The sequence below is a fragment of the Ceratina calcarata genome, unplaced genomic scaffold (assembly GCF_001652005.2).
Source record: "Ceratina calcarata isolate Rehan_Ccalc_2016 unplaced genomic scaffold, ASM165200v1 scaffold551.2, whole genome shotgun sequence".
Taxonomy (NCBI): Eukaryota; Metazoa; Arthropoda; class Insecta; order Hymenoptera; family Apidae; genus Ceratina; species Ceratina calcarata.
The window spans coordinates 181,995-197,959 of NW_017176693.1; the positions used below are offsets into that span (position 1 = coordinate 181,995).

At 39.7% G+C, this 15,965-nt stretch overlaps 1 protein-coding gene across 2 annotated transcripts; it reads right to left on the reverse strand.

Moving 5' to 3' along the window:
* Nucleotides 1-1,592: 1,592 nt before the first annotated feature.
* Nucleotides 1,593-15,965, reverse strand: LOC108629053 (Mitochondrial calcium uptake 3). Of its 2 annotated transcripts, XM_018031411.2 has the most exons (11): nucleotides 15,753-15,965; nucleotides 8,010-8,151; nucleotides 7,404-7,514; nucleotides 5,032-5,079; nucleotides 4,879-4,961; nucleotides 4,297-4,359; nucleotides 3,098-3,226; nucleotides 2,798-3,021; nucleotides 2,532-2,689; nucleotides 2,306-2,463; nucleotides 1,593-2,034 (listed from the first exon to the last, which is right to left on the reverse strand). In XM_018031411.2, the coding sequence occupies exons 1-11, from the start codon at nucleotides 15,957-15,959 to the stop codon at nucleotides 1,966-1,968; spliced, it is 1,392 nt and encodes a 463-aa protein (XP_017886900.2). In that variant the 5' UTR covers nucleotides 15,960-15,965; the 3' UTR covers nucleotides 1,593-1,965. The 2 variants fall into 2 exon arrangements, with proteins under 2 accessions (XP_017886900.2, XP_017886901.2); XM_018031412.2 differs by lacking the exon at nucleotides 4,297-4,359.

Here is a 15,965-nt window from a genome sequence, read left to right on the forward strand (position 1 = left end):
CAAACCGCGGTGCAATTATAATCGAGGGACATTGCTCATGTATTTATTTTAATTTGAGTCAATTCTTGTCAGGTAGTTTAGAACTGTTTAGATTAATAAAAGGAAAAAGCAATGATATGGAAACATTGAATGAAGTTAAACGATGTAATAGAAGATCCTTTTAAAATAATTGAATATAAGGATAGTAAAACCGTATCTAAGTTAGAATTATTAATCGAGACTAGGATATATTTAGGAGATATTAAAGTACTGTGAAATGAATGAGTCGTCGTCTTTAAATTGTTATAAATTAGTCACATTATTACTGTTTCATCTAAGCGCATTTCACATATCACGCAGATAAATCTTCTTGATTGCGCAGTCATTTCTCATATATAAAATGTATCTATGTGGTATTAAACTCACCTGTTCCAATCCGGTACATTCATTTTTGCAATTCTTTTTATCTCAATCGCAGTTAAAGGGTGAATGAAATCCGTAAGACGAGAGCTTCGTGTGTTACAATTACGTTTAGTTAAAATCACGTTCGCTCATTATACGTGTGTTTCTCAAGAATGAATTTCACTTAATTAAACAATTTCGCGTTTATTTTTATATTACTTCAATTCGATTATTAACAATATCCCTGGAGAACGTAATATCGTCGTGTCAGACAAGCCAACTTTTGGAACTCAATGGTAATCGCTGACGTTCGCTAAAGTTTGGCAACAGCTTTTGACTTCGGCGAATTTGCATGTGTACGCGTCTTCGATTCCCAGTAGCTCGTGATTAAACTACGCGAATTATAAATATCCGTATTTATTAAAATATTATGTATTCGTGAAATTCGATGCTTGTTTACAGAATTTGTTAATTCATTCTTGTTCTCGTCATTGTAAATTTCAAAGTTTCAATAATCGTGAGTTTAGGATTTTGTAATTAGAATTTCGTTCCCTCGTTTCATGAAAAATGTTTTTCATTGTATCAAAAGAGGAAGTTCGCGTTTAAGGAAACGTTTTAACGATTAACCGCGGCATAAACTCGTTTGAGAATTTACATTCCTAGACGATGGTGGTTGCTCTGGAACTAGGAAGCTTTTTGCGGAATCATTCTCCGCGATGAAGTTCGTTTGACGCCGGGCTGTAGGGACGCGGTGCTGCGTAATGACGTGCCTCTTTTCGCTGGCTCAATTCATGAGACCAGCAGACGGCAATCAGTGTGATGAGTGATAACAAACAACAATTACTTCGTGCAGTCTGCGGCAAAAAGAGAGAACTAGGTTGTTCGAGGTGCACGTAGGAGGAATGCCACTTTGACAATCCGGCTTAGTTGCTGTTACGCTTGTTTTATGCTCAGGATTAAATTAATTGCACTAGGATAATTATTAAAACAATTGTCATTGAATTGTAATTTCTGTTTCTAAATAAATGGTTTAATGTCGAGGAATATGCGCATACATTTTCTAATGATTCTATTACTTGCAATTAATTAAGAAAAATCAGAAAGAGAAATTCGTAAAGTCTTTGTACTCCATCTTCTTCTTGTATAACTTTGACTAAGCAATTCCAACTGTTTTGGTTTTTGGTACACATAGTAAATGAAACTACATTAAATTTTATTTCAGAATCTTTATTATTTCATGATAAATACACTCTGTATAACATTCGACAAATATGTTTTCTCACATCGTTAACAAAATAATACACTTCAATTAATACTTAATACAATCGGTAACGCTGGTGGCATTGATAGTCTCAGCTACCTGAAAGGACTAGTTGATCGTTAGTTACATCTTAATATAATGATCACAGCACACAAACAATATAAAAATATAAATCAAACGAACACTTTACAATAGAGAGGTAGTAGCAGTAGGTATCACAATGGTACTAGCGAAAGTCAAACCAAAGATTACAAAAAGATATCAAAAAAACAAGTCCAAGTGGCACTTATATCGTTCAACACCTGATGTCTTCTTTTATTCTATTAACGCGATTTCATCTCTTGCTTTATACAGGAAGTAAATGCTCGTAAACGCTTGAGTCGCTGTTGAGACTGAAAAAATATAATAATTAATAACATTTGTAATATCAAACATCAATTTAGAGTTTATTAGTAAAAAAAATTTCTGATTAAATGATGCAGATAGTTCTCTGTATAAGATGCAACTGGCCTTGCACCGATGCATATCAAAAGCAGGTTGCAGCTTTTCAGGGACGCTTAGTAATAGACTGAGGATTTTATGCACTTAGATTTGTATAAGAATCTTCAGTCTATTTATCAGTGATACATTTAAAACGGAATCGAAGTTAATTTCTTTAAATACCTTGAAACCTCTGTGCAGACGGTCTTTCATTATTGCTATGAATTCCGTGTACGATAGCTGGCCATCGCCGTCCTCGTCAAAAAGCGCAAACACGGTATCCATAGTATGATCGCTGAGTACGGTTCCAGTGCAGATTTTCACAGCACGTTGAAACTCACCTGAAAATAAATAATTATTGAAAATTTGTACAATCATTTATACTTTTGTAGATAATATGTATCAATACTTTTCGATATCGGATGATCCGCTAGAGTGTACATTCGCATGGCTATTGCGAAATCATCGATGTTGTTCAAGAATTGATAAAAGTGCCGGAATTCATCGAACGTGATTCCCTTTTGAAGTTCTGAGTTTATGAGTATCCTATCTAAATATTTGTCGTACCTGCAAAGAGGGAAACGTGTGGACGTGCAATTAATAGTAAATAGGATTTCTATTTGTTTTGAATAATGAATTAAGAAATAAGTTTTTTTGATGATAAGGGAAACTCACTCTTCGGTGTCGAGATGAGTGTACCGCAATAAAATTTTCGCGAAATCTAATTCGGAAATAGCTTCGCGACCCTTGCTAAATTCGTGGTATTCAAGTTCTAGAACCTCGTACTGTAGATTTTCCATGAATTGTTTGAAATCTTCATATTTCAGTTCGTTGATCCCGTCTCTTCCAAAGAAATGTACCATCAGAGATGTGTCAACTGCATGTCGCCGTTGAAGACCCTGAGAACAATATGTTTCTTCAATATGAATTGCAGAAGTATATGAGGATGATTGTAGTGTTTTAAATATTTAATACCTGTTCATCATCAATGTATTGAACTTGTATGTCCTCGGGGGTGGTTTGTCTTTCTGTTAAGAGCTCTAATTTTTCTTTGGTCTCTGTGCCATGTCGTCCTCTCCAAGCATGGCTGAAGACTTTCTCCATCTGTTTGAAATAGAGAATTAGTCAAATTTTTCGCTTACTATTAGGTGAAATGCCATTGGAAAACATACAGTGTTTGCATAATGCAGAAGCAAAATGGTAGCAATGATTAATGTTTCTGAAATAGAATTAGAGGATATTTACACGAAAACGTGGGTATTATTTTTTCTTTGCGTTTTAATCTCGTACAAATTACTTACCTGGAATTGATGGTTCAAAATTACTGTTTTAAGACAAACGTTTCATTTGAATATTTTTATTGAGTTTCCTTTTTAAACACAATATTATTAAGTACTGAGGATCTTTAAAATCTCAAATATTAATTACGTTAATTACATAGAATTATCAATCATTTCTTTGTTCATTTTTTATTAATTGTTTGATTTAAATTGTTAGATTATAATAAATTGAATTCAAATAGAACACAATAAATAACGAATTCGCAAAGGCAACTTACGTAGGAGTTAGAAATTATCTGATTTTTCTCGTTGGTGTAGTTGTTACGAATTTTCGCTTTATGAACTAAGCCTTCATTCGGTGTCATGATGTGAGATAACTAGTGAATTCATAAAGAATAATGAATAAAATCTATTTAAAGTATGAAAACGATACGACAAACACAAGGGCTCTGAACCGAAATGATCAAGCAGAAATATGAATGAAATAAAAAATTGCACGATGCATAGGATTGCAAGGACGATAAGAAATTAAGCATCGAAATATGCGATAAGTAAATAAAAAACAACGATGGAAGTACTGTTAATGATATAGTGGTTCAGGATATTTCTTGATTTGATTTCTTTGATTTTTCCTGATTTGCATATATCTAATCAATTGGAAGTATTAGTATCAGCATTGAATTTCCAATGTTAAAAAATATGGGAATACATCTCGAAGATCGGGACAAGTGTTAATCGATATTTAGTATATATTGCTATGCTCGTTAGATGTTGAAGCCGTTTTACATCGGATACGACTCGAAGCGAGTAGTATAAAATGGATCGCGTATTATTAATCGGGAATTGCGACTCTTCTGGTCGAGACTCGGCTTTCATGAATATATTAAAACTCACTGTATGTTTAGTCTCATCGTCGAGATGCCGGTAGATCAGGCTGCCGCCGAGCAATCGTCGAATCTGTGAAAATTACCAACGCATCCGTGCAATTTGAAAAATTCTACTCTGTTGATTCGATCTGCTCCTCCTCCTCCTTCTCCCGGCGGTCATGCGATTTTTTTTCTTCGTTTCTCGGAATCCGCGTCTTATTTTCGCTGATCGAATCACTGATCGAATCGACGGAAGCTTTCTTCGTACACTGGTTGTTATATTTTGGATTTTGTTTTCTCATTTACTTCACACGTTTAAGAATCGGTTTTAGGGATAAATATTTAAGGTAGGCAGATTAAAATCTTTATTTTTTTTTTAAATGGAAACAAATATATATTCTGAGAAGAGTGAAACACCAAATAAGCGACTACGTAATGCAGTAACTTAAATTCTTTAAAAGCACCACAGTAATTGAAATGATTTAGAAAGCGTGTAGATCTTTTAATCAACACTGCAATCTCAAAAATAAATTTAAAAATATTCTACAACATAAACCGTTACTATATAACTGAAGGATTTTTAGATTTTCGAAAATCTGTACAAACTTACCACAAGAAACTCGGTCTTGTCCACGCGTTCGTTTCCATCCGTGTCGAACATGTTGAACGCAATACGAAAGCCTGATTTAGGTTCTGCAACAGAACACCTCGTTGAGTTTTATTTTCAACTTCGAATATTTTTACAAAGACGAATTATACTCACTGATCAGGATAGATAAAAGGAACAGATACTCCGTGTAAGAAATGATGCCTATGGAAACAAAGAAATCGCAATTACTGAAGTAGAAGAAATGAACAACATATTAGAATATTTTACTAAGAACTGTTTAAGATGTGACTGAAAAGATTCTCGGTTAGCGGGTAATATGTCGAAGTCTCGTTGCGTTAAAATAACTCTTCGATCGTTAAGTTTCATTACGCATCTCGTCGAGGCAGGTCTGATCCGGTCGAGGTAAAAGAAGTCGGCATTCTGATAGGAGCTCATATCCATTTAAGAATAAAATCCATTTATGGGAAAATGATGTACGACGCGGTCGAACGGGTTTCCATCGGTTTTGTTTACGATAACGCCGCGACAAAGTTCCTGTACTAATTTCAACGATAATCGTGTTAAATCGTGATCTGAGCGTAACAGGTTGCCGCGAGCGAGTCCGCGCGCCGGGGAAAGAGGTAGCGATGATGGACATTAGATACGCCCCATAGAGTTCCAGGCATTTTTCGTTTCGGGGTTCATCCCTTTCTCTCGCGGTTCGAGAACGCGGCCAATAACTCAGACTTTTAACGGCCCGACGGGGGGACGCTCGCCCGAAAGCTAAATTTTGATCCCCCTTCGAAGAAGTCTTCCCCTTGCGCGCTTTTCACCTTCGCGCCGCACGGCCACGAAATCGATTTTATGTGCCATAAGCACTCCATAAAACGCTTTCACGGCAATGAAACCCGGAGGTGGAGGAAAGTTTACGAAGCGGAAAGCGAAGAAAGTGGGTGGAAGGAAACGTTTGGTGTAGACGATACATTCCTCTTTCCTGTCTTTCGACATCTACGCATTGAAACATCTCACGAATGAAGAAATTTGTCGAGTGAGGTCGGCAAACATCAGAAAAATGCGTACATCAAAGAGATGATAGAGATCTCTGGCTTTTTTAAACTGTAGGTAATCTGTAACTCGATTAGATAGCTTCGTTTTACAAATTTTCTTATATTTTTCTTAAGAATCTCTTTATATATTAATATAATCGCGTAAGATGTTCAAAGAAAAATTAGAAACAGTTTTTTTCGGCGTCGGATTGTGTGCTGCATTTTTGCGCGACACTTCATTCATAAAATGATCCCACGAGCCACTCGGCCACGACGTGCTACATACTTGGCGCACGTCCGTGCAATAAGGAAGTATTCCATTTAGTCACGGCTGGAAATGGCTTTGAACAGCGAACGAACCGATATTGGTAACACGACGCCTGTTCCGTATACGTTGCGTTTAATACTTATTGTTAGTGCAGCTCATTACGTACGAGGCGGACTGATAACGACTGTCACTTCGAACGTATTCGTAAACGCGTAAATAAGGGAAAAGAGAAATTAAGAAGAGAAGCTATCGCGCGTTCCCTTATTTTTATAATTAAAGTCATTTCGAGGGATTCTTGCCTTTACAATCCCGAGAACATGCAAAGTGATCATTTCTATTGGTTTATCCGTACAGTCCGCGGAAAGTCGTAGATCAAGCCGGCGGCCTCGTACATCGACTCATGAAATGTGGGCTCACGCACACGCGTACGTGTATCGCGAGCAGGCGACGGTATACACGCGGAAGAAAAAGAGAAAGCGGGATATACACGGGGAGCGACGGAACTCGTTTATTAAAGGGAAGTGTGAAACTGGCCCCATGCGCGATTATTTGCATTTCCATTAGCGCGACAAACGTGCGGTGAACGCACAAAAAGCTGGGAAGGGAGTAAAAACCAGCTGCACCGGCGTGCCGCGGAGACTCGTTAACGACGCAGCCCTGTTATTTCGGCCGTCGCAGGGGTGGCGGGATTAATTGCTCCACTGATCTCCGAGGCGTTCACGCGAGGGCCTTAAAGAGAACGGCTTGGAAATTCCTGTAAGAGATACTGAACGTCACCTCAGGCGTCTATCTCGAAGTTCTGATTTTTTGTCGAGATCGTCGAAGCTCCAATAATGCAAACTTTATCTAAAAGATAGAATTCACGCTTCGTGGGTAATAGAATTAATCTTTCGATTGTTTGGTCCAAGCATTTAAAGAGGTATTGATTTTGCTTTATGTAAGAGATATCGGTGCTAAAATTAGTATTCTTGCATGCAGGACGATAAAGAAGAAAATCAGAATCAAGCTAATATTTACTGAAACGTACGCTCGGTCGAACGCACCAAACGTGTGTTTCTCTTTCGAACAGAAAAATTTCCACGCCCGAGAAACTGTCTCGAGGTTCGAAAGACACGTTCTTCACACGGTTCTATACACAAACTCGCGTCGTTAAAACTTTTTCCTCGCCCATGCCTCCCTCCGCTCGGTCGGTGTGTAAAAATCGAGAGCGGTATTTTTTGACTGCTGCTCACCTTTGTCTCGAAGGTTTCTGAACATATGTGGGCTTCCGTGGCGCAGCGGAGGGATGCTGTTTCTCATCACCTCCAGTTCCTTGTCAGTTAACACGCGTCTCTTCAGTCTCGCTGGAATATCAATGGAATTTATTTATTTTTATTACATGAGTCGATCAACGGGCCGTGGTTCCCCGCTGCACCGAGTCGAAGAAAAATCGTTGAGAACACTTCGTTTAGAATGTTTGTTTTACTCGTGGTATTAAAATAGAATTTCGAGGAATCCTTCGCTTTTACAATTTTTATCATAAATGGTAGAAATTCGTTGATAGCTTGAAATCATTCTTAATTTGCTATTGATAGTCTAGAAGTCTAGATAATATTGCACAGCTTTTTTTGTAATGAAAAGATCTGAAAAACAAGAAAAACCTTTTCCTCATGTCTATCTCTTGTGACAAATGATATGACGAATAATTACTCCGACATTCATCACTTCTATCTTCCAACACGTCATCCTCGATGTTGCATTATGCAAATTAGCGGAGCATTTGTTATCAAAGACAAAGCGAGTTATTATCATAGGTTGACGTGGTTATTATTCCTTCTGCAAATTTATTTAATACTCACGCCTGGGTTCAGCCTCAATAACGCTGTCCAGGAAGTCCTGAGGCGTCATATACAGTTGCCCGTCGTATTCCACCGATGCAAATTTTATAAATCTTCGTTCCCTCATCGTCAGCTTTACTGCCTTCTGTCCCTCTTCTTCTTTCTATACGACGATAGATAAAGAATTTAAGATTAACAATTTTAAAAAGTTTCTAATGCGTTGAGATAGCTTTTTATTCAAATTAAGGAGGCATTTAAAATTCTTAAAATTTTATGGTAAGAATGATTGACATTGATAAAACATAAGTTCTGTTAAGTACATTTTCCTTCAGCTTGTTATCTTCGAAACGACAGGTGCTTGTATTATTTACGAGATACTTGGGACATGTATTATTTATAAGGAAGTCGTAAATTACAATTTTTTTAGAAAATTTTAATTCATCACATTCTCTGCGACATGCAAGTAAATACTAAACTTCAATTATAGTATTGAAATAATTTTATATCTTAAATTGTAATTTGTTTAGCTGCATAGATAAAAGAGAGATAGTACTTGTTCGTATAGATAAAGAATCAATTCTAATCCGAAGATACAATGCACATTGCCTTTGTCATAGTCGTGTGATACGATATTACTTCAGGGAAAAGATCATCTACCGCCCACCGCGATTCTGAATTTATTTGCATAATACGCTATTACCCGAGAGCATTACAAACCGTCGAATCCCCTGCAATTTAATAGCAACATCCAATTCAAGCCTGACATTAAACATCCGTACGTGTAGTAATATAACACGGCAAAAGTTTGCATATTTATGTATATATATATTTCATCAAACTTAATAAGAAAATTCTTCATTCATTGAATCGTTAGAACATTTTATCGATATCAAGTGTCGGAATATTTAGCTAAACTAACTTGAAATATTAGCCATAAATATTTTTCTAATTTTCTTTGTGTCGTAGAGAATTCCGACACGCTATAAAAATGGTGTCTATTCAAGCTAGACACGGTGCCATTGTCGAGGTGAACAAACTATCGATACGTTTAGAACGCGACTATGAAAGATTGTCGAATTTTTAGAAGGGCGAGGCCCTTTTGTGTCCAGCTTCCTTCGTGGGAGCCTGTACGCCCACTTCGCTGTCCGATTACTCTCCTCCTACCTGTCTGCTTACCCACTGACCAGGCAATATGTGTATTTCGCGGCGTAAGCTGCAGTTAAGCCTTAAAAGATATGCGCGCGGGACTCGTGTAACGACGCGAATTTGCGATCTCGACGGTGTAGATTGAATCGTTCGTTCCGAGGCACGCGAAATTACTAGAAGCATGGGATCTTCGTTTCAAGAATCACGATTCAGAATTATTATTATATTTCCTATTAAGACTTTTCTAACACTCGTGTTGATAATAGTTTTACGACGTATTAGTTTTCATCTATTCTATAGTTTTAGATGATTTTTTAGTTAAACAAGAATTAAATTGATATATTATTTGTTCTTATATAAAAATATCGTGTTACTTCTTTTTACTGCGAAATTATATTACTCGTTCCAATCAGTCAATATCAAGATTCCCATTCATCAATCATTCTTTACAAACATCCTCCCTCGCAATTTAAATGACAATGACTGCGCGGCATTACCGTGCGTATTAACATCGTCATTACGTCGTATGCTTATCATTATCCGCGTCAAAATTCGTGCGAAAGTCAGCGTCGCCGGGGCGATCGGTGTGCAGTGTCATCCTCAACGATCCGCGGTAGTCCTGAATACATTTTGCATAAGCGCCACCACCGTAATCGGATACGACGTCTCTCGCGAAACCCTCGACTGTAAATCAGTTTTTTTTTTCACGATAAATCGTTTCCACAATGGCTCGCACTTGTAATAACTGCTTCCTGTTACCGATCAAGATTACCCGTTGAACTAACTTGTATATAGATTCATGTAGATACAAGGGCAGGAAACTCGCGCGGTCTTCTACTTTCTTTTTTTTCCTTCCTAAGAAACAAGAGCATCGAGCGTAAAATTAAAGAAATAAAATTGCCATCGATAATTCAACCACCTGTTACGCGAAACCATAAAAAGACCCTGTTTTTTTTTCTGCAACTATGTATGTTTAAGAGATAATCGCATTTTAAAGAAAATCATTTTATTGCCGAGGAATCCGGCTTATCGACTCGGATGATCGTTCGGCTCGGGGAGAATAACGACGTATGAAACGCTGCTTTTATTAATTTTTACTCTTCTCGCTCCACGAGATTTATAGTCGTCCATAAGTGTATAAATATACTTATCGACGATAATTTCAGTGAACAAATAGTAAAACGAAACTTGGCATTTCAATTGGGGTTTCTAAGGTCTGGTAGGAAAATTTGATTTATAACTTAAGTTCAAGTACGATCGTTTATTAATTCGAAGTAGACGAAGACGTGAGTAAAATAGGGAATTGACACGAGCTTCCAATCGTAACGTTGATTCGTGATTCACGCACGGTTGTTGAGACGTTGCTGGGAATCCTAACATACGCTGACGTTTAACACGTTTCCGTAAACCTCTTTTACTGCCTGAGAAGCAACCGTGCTATCGACAAACGTTAAACTTTAAAAGGAAGGATTACACAATCGAGAGTGCTTCTTCGCCAACGACAACTTTCCCAGGAGTACCGGCTCCGATCGCGACCCACCTATTCCATAAACGACACTAATTCATTTCTGGAATGTTTAAATTAAAAACGCTTCGGTTTCGTCCGGTGTAACTTTGTAATTAAACCGACGACTCGAAAGTTACACAGATTTACTATCTGTGATCCTCTGCGTGCATCCGAGACAAAAGGAAGAGCACGGTTTCCTGCTGCACAGTTCTTTCTCCAAACCGTGTTAATCTCTGGCCAAGGACGACGATGGGACCGAGTCGAACGGTTCTTACGAAATCAGCACCGGGTCCGTCGTATCCGGGGACACGATCTCACGATTCCTCGTCCAGGGATCACGCAGAGGCCTGACGTCCTCCGCGTTTAGGGGAAAGATATTTCCGCGAGAATGAATTTACGCCGCGTAGAACACCCATAAATCGGCTCGTTTTCTTTTCCGTGGTTAATGCGCGCGGCGCCCGGCGATTTATGGGATACCAAACGCCGTTAGGTCTAATCTTCTCGTTAGGAGGAGAGGTACCGAAAAAGTTGAGAAGGTGCCGGCGCCCCTTTGTACAAATTGCTACCGGGTGAACCGGGAAGACCACCGTCGTTCCCGAAATTGGGCCTCGTGTTACGTGGTCAGATAAATGAAATTCCTCGTCTGTTTTTATACCCCGGGCCTTGGCGAACACGTTCGAGAGGTAGCGCGCGCCATAGTCAGCCTGTCCATGGAACGAGACATCCATCTTCGCGTCGTTTGTACGACTCGGTCCTAGAATCATGCTTGAATTTCACTGATTTTATTCCGTGGGTCAGCGCCGCTGTCCCACGTGAAAGTGAGTCCTGAGATCTTATCTATCGGTGATTTATAGAAATCCTGCGGATCGCTAGTATTGTTCGATCGCGTTAATAAATTCGTAAACGCCTATTTGCTAGTTGCAGTCTGCGTCGCGATATATCCTCGGAACAGAGAGAGACTTTTATCGTAACAAGATATACCGCAGTTCTATTTATCCAAAAGAAAGTTCAACCCAGGGGAAAATGAATGGGTTTAATCTCGTAAGAAAGAAGTAGCGACAGTAGGTCGATGTTTACAAGCTTCGCGTGAATTGATTTCTTGTACAAGCTACACTGATTTATGTACTTCTTTCCCGATGAGGTGCACTGATCAAACTTTAACTACTCTCTCGGATCGATTTTTTTTCTTGTACACTTAGATAACTGGTTCCTTACACGTTTTTTTCAAAATCGATTATAATGCCTGTCTTTTTCGAGGCTGACGATTATATGGATGCTACCAGGATGAGCCGTGGTGTTAATTCAACCACGGCTAATCAATATTCCGGGCAAGTTCGTCCGTATCTTCGTAGATGCGTGATGCCGCGTTGACTAACGTCTGTTGGCACGTCGCCTTGCGTGTCTACCGATGTCCGAAGCGGCGTTAGGCCGGCATGTTAGCGGTCCAGTGTAATGACAGGCGCGATGAACATTATGCTAAGTGCGAGGCATTCGACTTCTTTTTCTACCCCTGGGCTACCCCCGGGGATTCCTCTTTTTTCCTCGATACGCTGACGGGCTACGTGCCGCGATTAAGGTCCGTTTCATCTGCGCTCGTAAACGCCCGCCACGTTTTTGACCTCACGCCGCGGTCCGTTCGTGCCTGGTTTAGGTTCGACGGTTTCAATAAAGGAACACGCGACGCGTCAGTTTCCTCTAGCAACAACAATTTTCTCCGAGCCCGGTTAAACAGATAGCCAGCAGAAACGATCGGTATCTAAAATGCTTTGGCACATGGAATTCAGCTGTCGATTTTTAACCTGTTGATGTTAGGATAGTACCAGGGGCGATGCTTTTCGAGTACCTCGTTACGTGTACACGACTTCCAGCCTGTCGTGTATTCTATCAATAACTCAGTTAACATATACTCAACGTCGTCGGTTTACTGTACAGAGGCAGAGCAAGACGATGTAAAAATGCGTACGATGAAACATTTAATACTTTAAGCATCGTGGATAGCCGTTCGTTTACCTAATATCAATTTAATTATCGGTATTCAACAGTGATTATTAGAGTCTTTAGAAAATACACAACAATTTGTTTGACGATTTAAGTTTGTATTGGCTATACAGTCAATCCGAAAAGTTTATGTACCTTAGAAAAACGCATTTCCTATAATTAAAAAGAAATCAGGCGTCGGAAGAATAATGCTAATAATAAATAGCTACGTGCTAAAAAGTATAGAAGGAAATATCCAATTAAGTATTGACGCTGACGAAAATTTTTTCTTTTCAAAATTGCGAGAAATGCTTGAAATACAAGTTGTTTTCCTTCTAACTTCGATATTTAACGAGTTACGCATGATTATTTGGCATTTTATTGATGTTGCCTTAAATCGATATCAGGTCCTCCTACGAACTCTTTATATCGAAATTCGTAATAACTCGATGCGTATCGCGTGTGGCTTGTTTTCTTCTCGTTGAGAATGCGTACCGGTAATCAGGCATGGTCAAATGTTTACGCGGACGGTTGAAAATGAAAGGTGTACGAGTCGGTCGGGCGAACCACGTGGACGGCAAACACCTGCTTACTATCGATGTACTAATGCGCGCGGCTCGCCATGGCGCATAATAAAACACTGATTACAGATCTTACGTCGAAGCACGGTGGCGCCGAGATTACTGCAGGAAATTGAAATCAGATAACAGGCTAGCAGCGTCCAACGGGTACCCCTCGCTTTCGCTGGCTCCGCTTATTTGCATATGCATGTTTGGATAAAAGGGAACTTTCATTGTCGAATCTTCACTGCGCTCTGCCGTAGATACGCTGCGATTAATGGCGATAATGATCGGCTAATTAGAGAATCAGATCGATATCGAATCTATCTCGAAAGTCTTCCTATCGGCTTGTGAAAAGAGAAATGATTCTTCGTTTCTATGTGTAGAACTGCAATTCGTGTCAGAAGAACTTTTTTGAGGGACGAGGAGTAATAATAGAAAGGGATACGGAGTCGTGTGAGATTTTATTATCCTAAGCTACGTAACAATCTAAGCCGTAGCTGATTGAAAACGTGTTTCGTCGGATAATCCGGAGGTGCTTTGGTGAGAAAGGGTACGAGAGAGGTCATCGATCAGCATCGACGGTCTCGTAAAACAGTTCGCGGTTCACTGAATCACAGTTGCCACGGTAAACTAATGAACTCGGGATCAGATTTATAGCCGCGTAAACACGACTCGGTGGTCTAAACGATTCTAACGGAGTTAACGATTCCGGCAGGGTGAGTTTGATCAATTACGAAAACGCCTTCGCTACGTAACTAATTTAATTTATTCATATTTAAAAAATAAAAATAAATGTCAGAATAGCGTTTTATAAATACTAAATTCAGGATCTGAGGGGATAAGATTGGGAGTAGGTAAAGAATAGGAAACACTGTAATTTGAAATATGTTCATGTATATTTAAGAACAAACAGAATCTAGTAAAAGATCGTTTTTAAACAGTATTTTAATCTACTCAAACTTGTAAGAAACAGGGTGTCTTAAAATATCCCTTTTCCGGTGTTTGAAGAGCTGAGTAGTCGGTCTTGACTTTGTGATCAGTCTCTTAGGAAATTGTACCATTCCATGGACGCTATCTACCCTCCGATCGTTCATCGTATCTTTCAATAATCAATTCCCTACCAGCAGTAAAGAATGTAATCGTACGCAGATAGCTCGAAGGCGGATGCCAAATGTGTAGTACTAACTCAGCTCGTGGATAATCGAGATCAGGTGTGCCTCGCGATATATAACACGTTCGACGAGCACAGGCACCATGGAAAAGCGTTATCGCGCGAAAAACCATGATTTACGCCTGGTCGATTTCGTTCCTAATTCCGTGCGCGCGCGCTCTATAAATTCAAACGCGATAGCCGCGTATTATCGTCGGATTAAACAGCCGATCATGGCAGATGGAAAACTGAATTACAAGAATAGATTTGCGCATTGCGGGGCCACAAATCGAGTTCTTACCGTCGGGGGTAGTTCCGGTATCGATCGCGTTTCGATCATTCGCATTCCGCGGCGATGACTCGCGTAACACGCGATATGTAAATAAGTATTATGGAAAGGGATGAACGAAGGAGCAGTCGGCTAACGGTTTCCACGATGACTCGCATCGCGTACTATTATCGTCCGACTGGATGATACGGTTCGCGCGTTACTTTCTCGCATCTCCTGGAGCCATGTTTCGCGTTATCGTCGGATAACGTATTCGTCGATCGTTGTACGACCGCGATGCTGAAACGGTCGCGAGCAAGGATAAACGATGCGGTCGAATCTCGGACGCGATAACGGCTGCCAGTCCGGCCGCGGGATGCCTGCCTCGTGATTTGTAACCGCGCCGCTCCTCGGACCGAGCACAGATCTCCCTGCACTTGTTCGCGCTAGCTGGCTAGGCCCAAGGACGATCCGTGTCTGCGCGGGAACACGTCACGGGGGACCGTGTTACATTGTCGCGTTAACGGGTCGTTTCTTCTTGCATCGTTTCGCTGGTTTGCAAGCCATTTGAAACTGGGAACTATATTAAGTTGTTCGCGGCTCGAGACAGTGTTCCCAGTAGGAATCACATGCAAGACGATTATGGTTTCTATTAAATTGTTCGGAGGATGGAAATGAGTACAGGGGTATGAAACGTGTTCGCATGCACTCAGGTTTTTTTCGATTAAGTTTTCCTGTTAGTCTTTATTATACTTTTTGTCGTCGTCGTGGAGAGTTGCTTCGAATTGCATGCGTTCTAGATAATGTGAAACAGAAGTAGAATGTCACATTGATCTAATCTGAAAAGTTCAATCTACAGTCTTTAATTGATTCGCTGTGTCGCATTGCGTATTGCCAGTTTTTATGGATATAGAAGTTATAAGATAACAGGAATTATATAATAAAATTTAAGATCAGTTTAACTATTTCATTTCTTTTATTATAAAATAATTAATTGGAATATAAGCTGACGAAATTCTATTAAAAATCAAGATCATATCTCATGCTAAGAATTCTTGGTTTAATCGATGACCTTTACGTTTCGGGCGACTTTCACGTTTCTTATAAACGTATACTACATGAAATAAGGAAGAGACACTTTTTCTACACGCACCTTTCTAGCCTTGGCATGAACCATGTCAGGTCTCGAGTATTTGTAGCCGACGAGGAACGCGATAGAAACTGCCGCGACTAATCCAGCGTTGTTTCTCCATTTTTTCACTTCTCTGCCACTGCACCACGAATTGTACGAACGTGTGACAGCGCGAAAATGCCGTGACGACGAAGACACTCGACAAGGCAACCTCATCAGGTTCGCCATGTTCAA

Excerpts from the sequence above, each read along its gene's own strand:
- LOC108629053 (XM_018031411.2), bottom strand. The coding sequence starts at position 15,959 with ATGGCGAACCTGATGAGGTTGCCTTGTCGAGTGTCTTCGTCGTCACGG. Across the intron at positions 8,152-15,752 it reads TTCATGCCAAGGCTAGAAAG|AAAGAAGAAGAGGGACAGAA; the intron begins GTGCGTGTAGAA and ends ATCGTCGTATAG. Across the intron at positions 3,227-4,296 it reads ACGATGAGACTAAACATACA|ATGGAGAAAGTCTTCAGCCA; the intron begins GTGAGTTTTAAT and ends TATTTCAAACAG.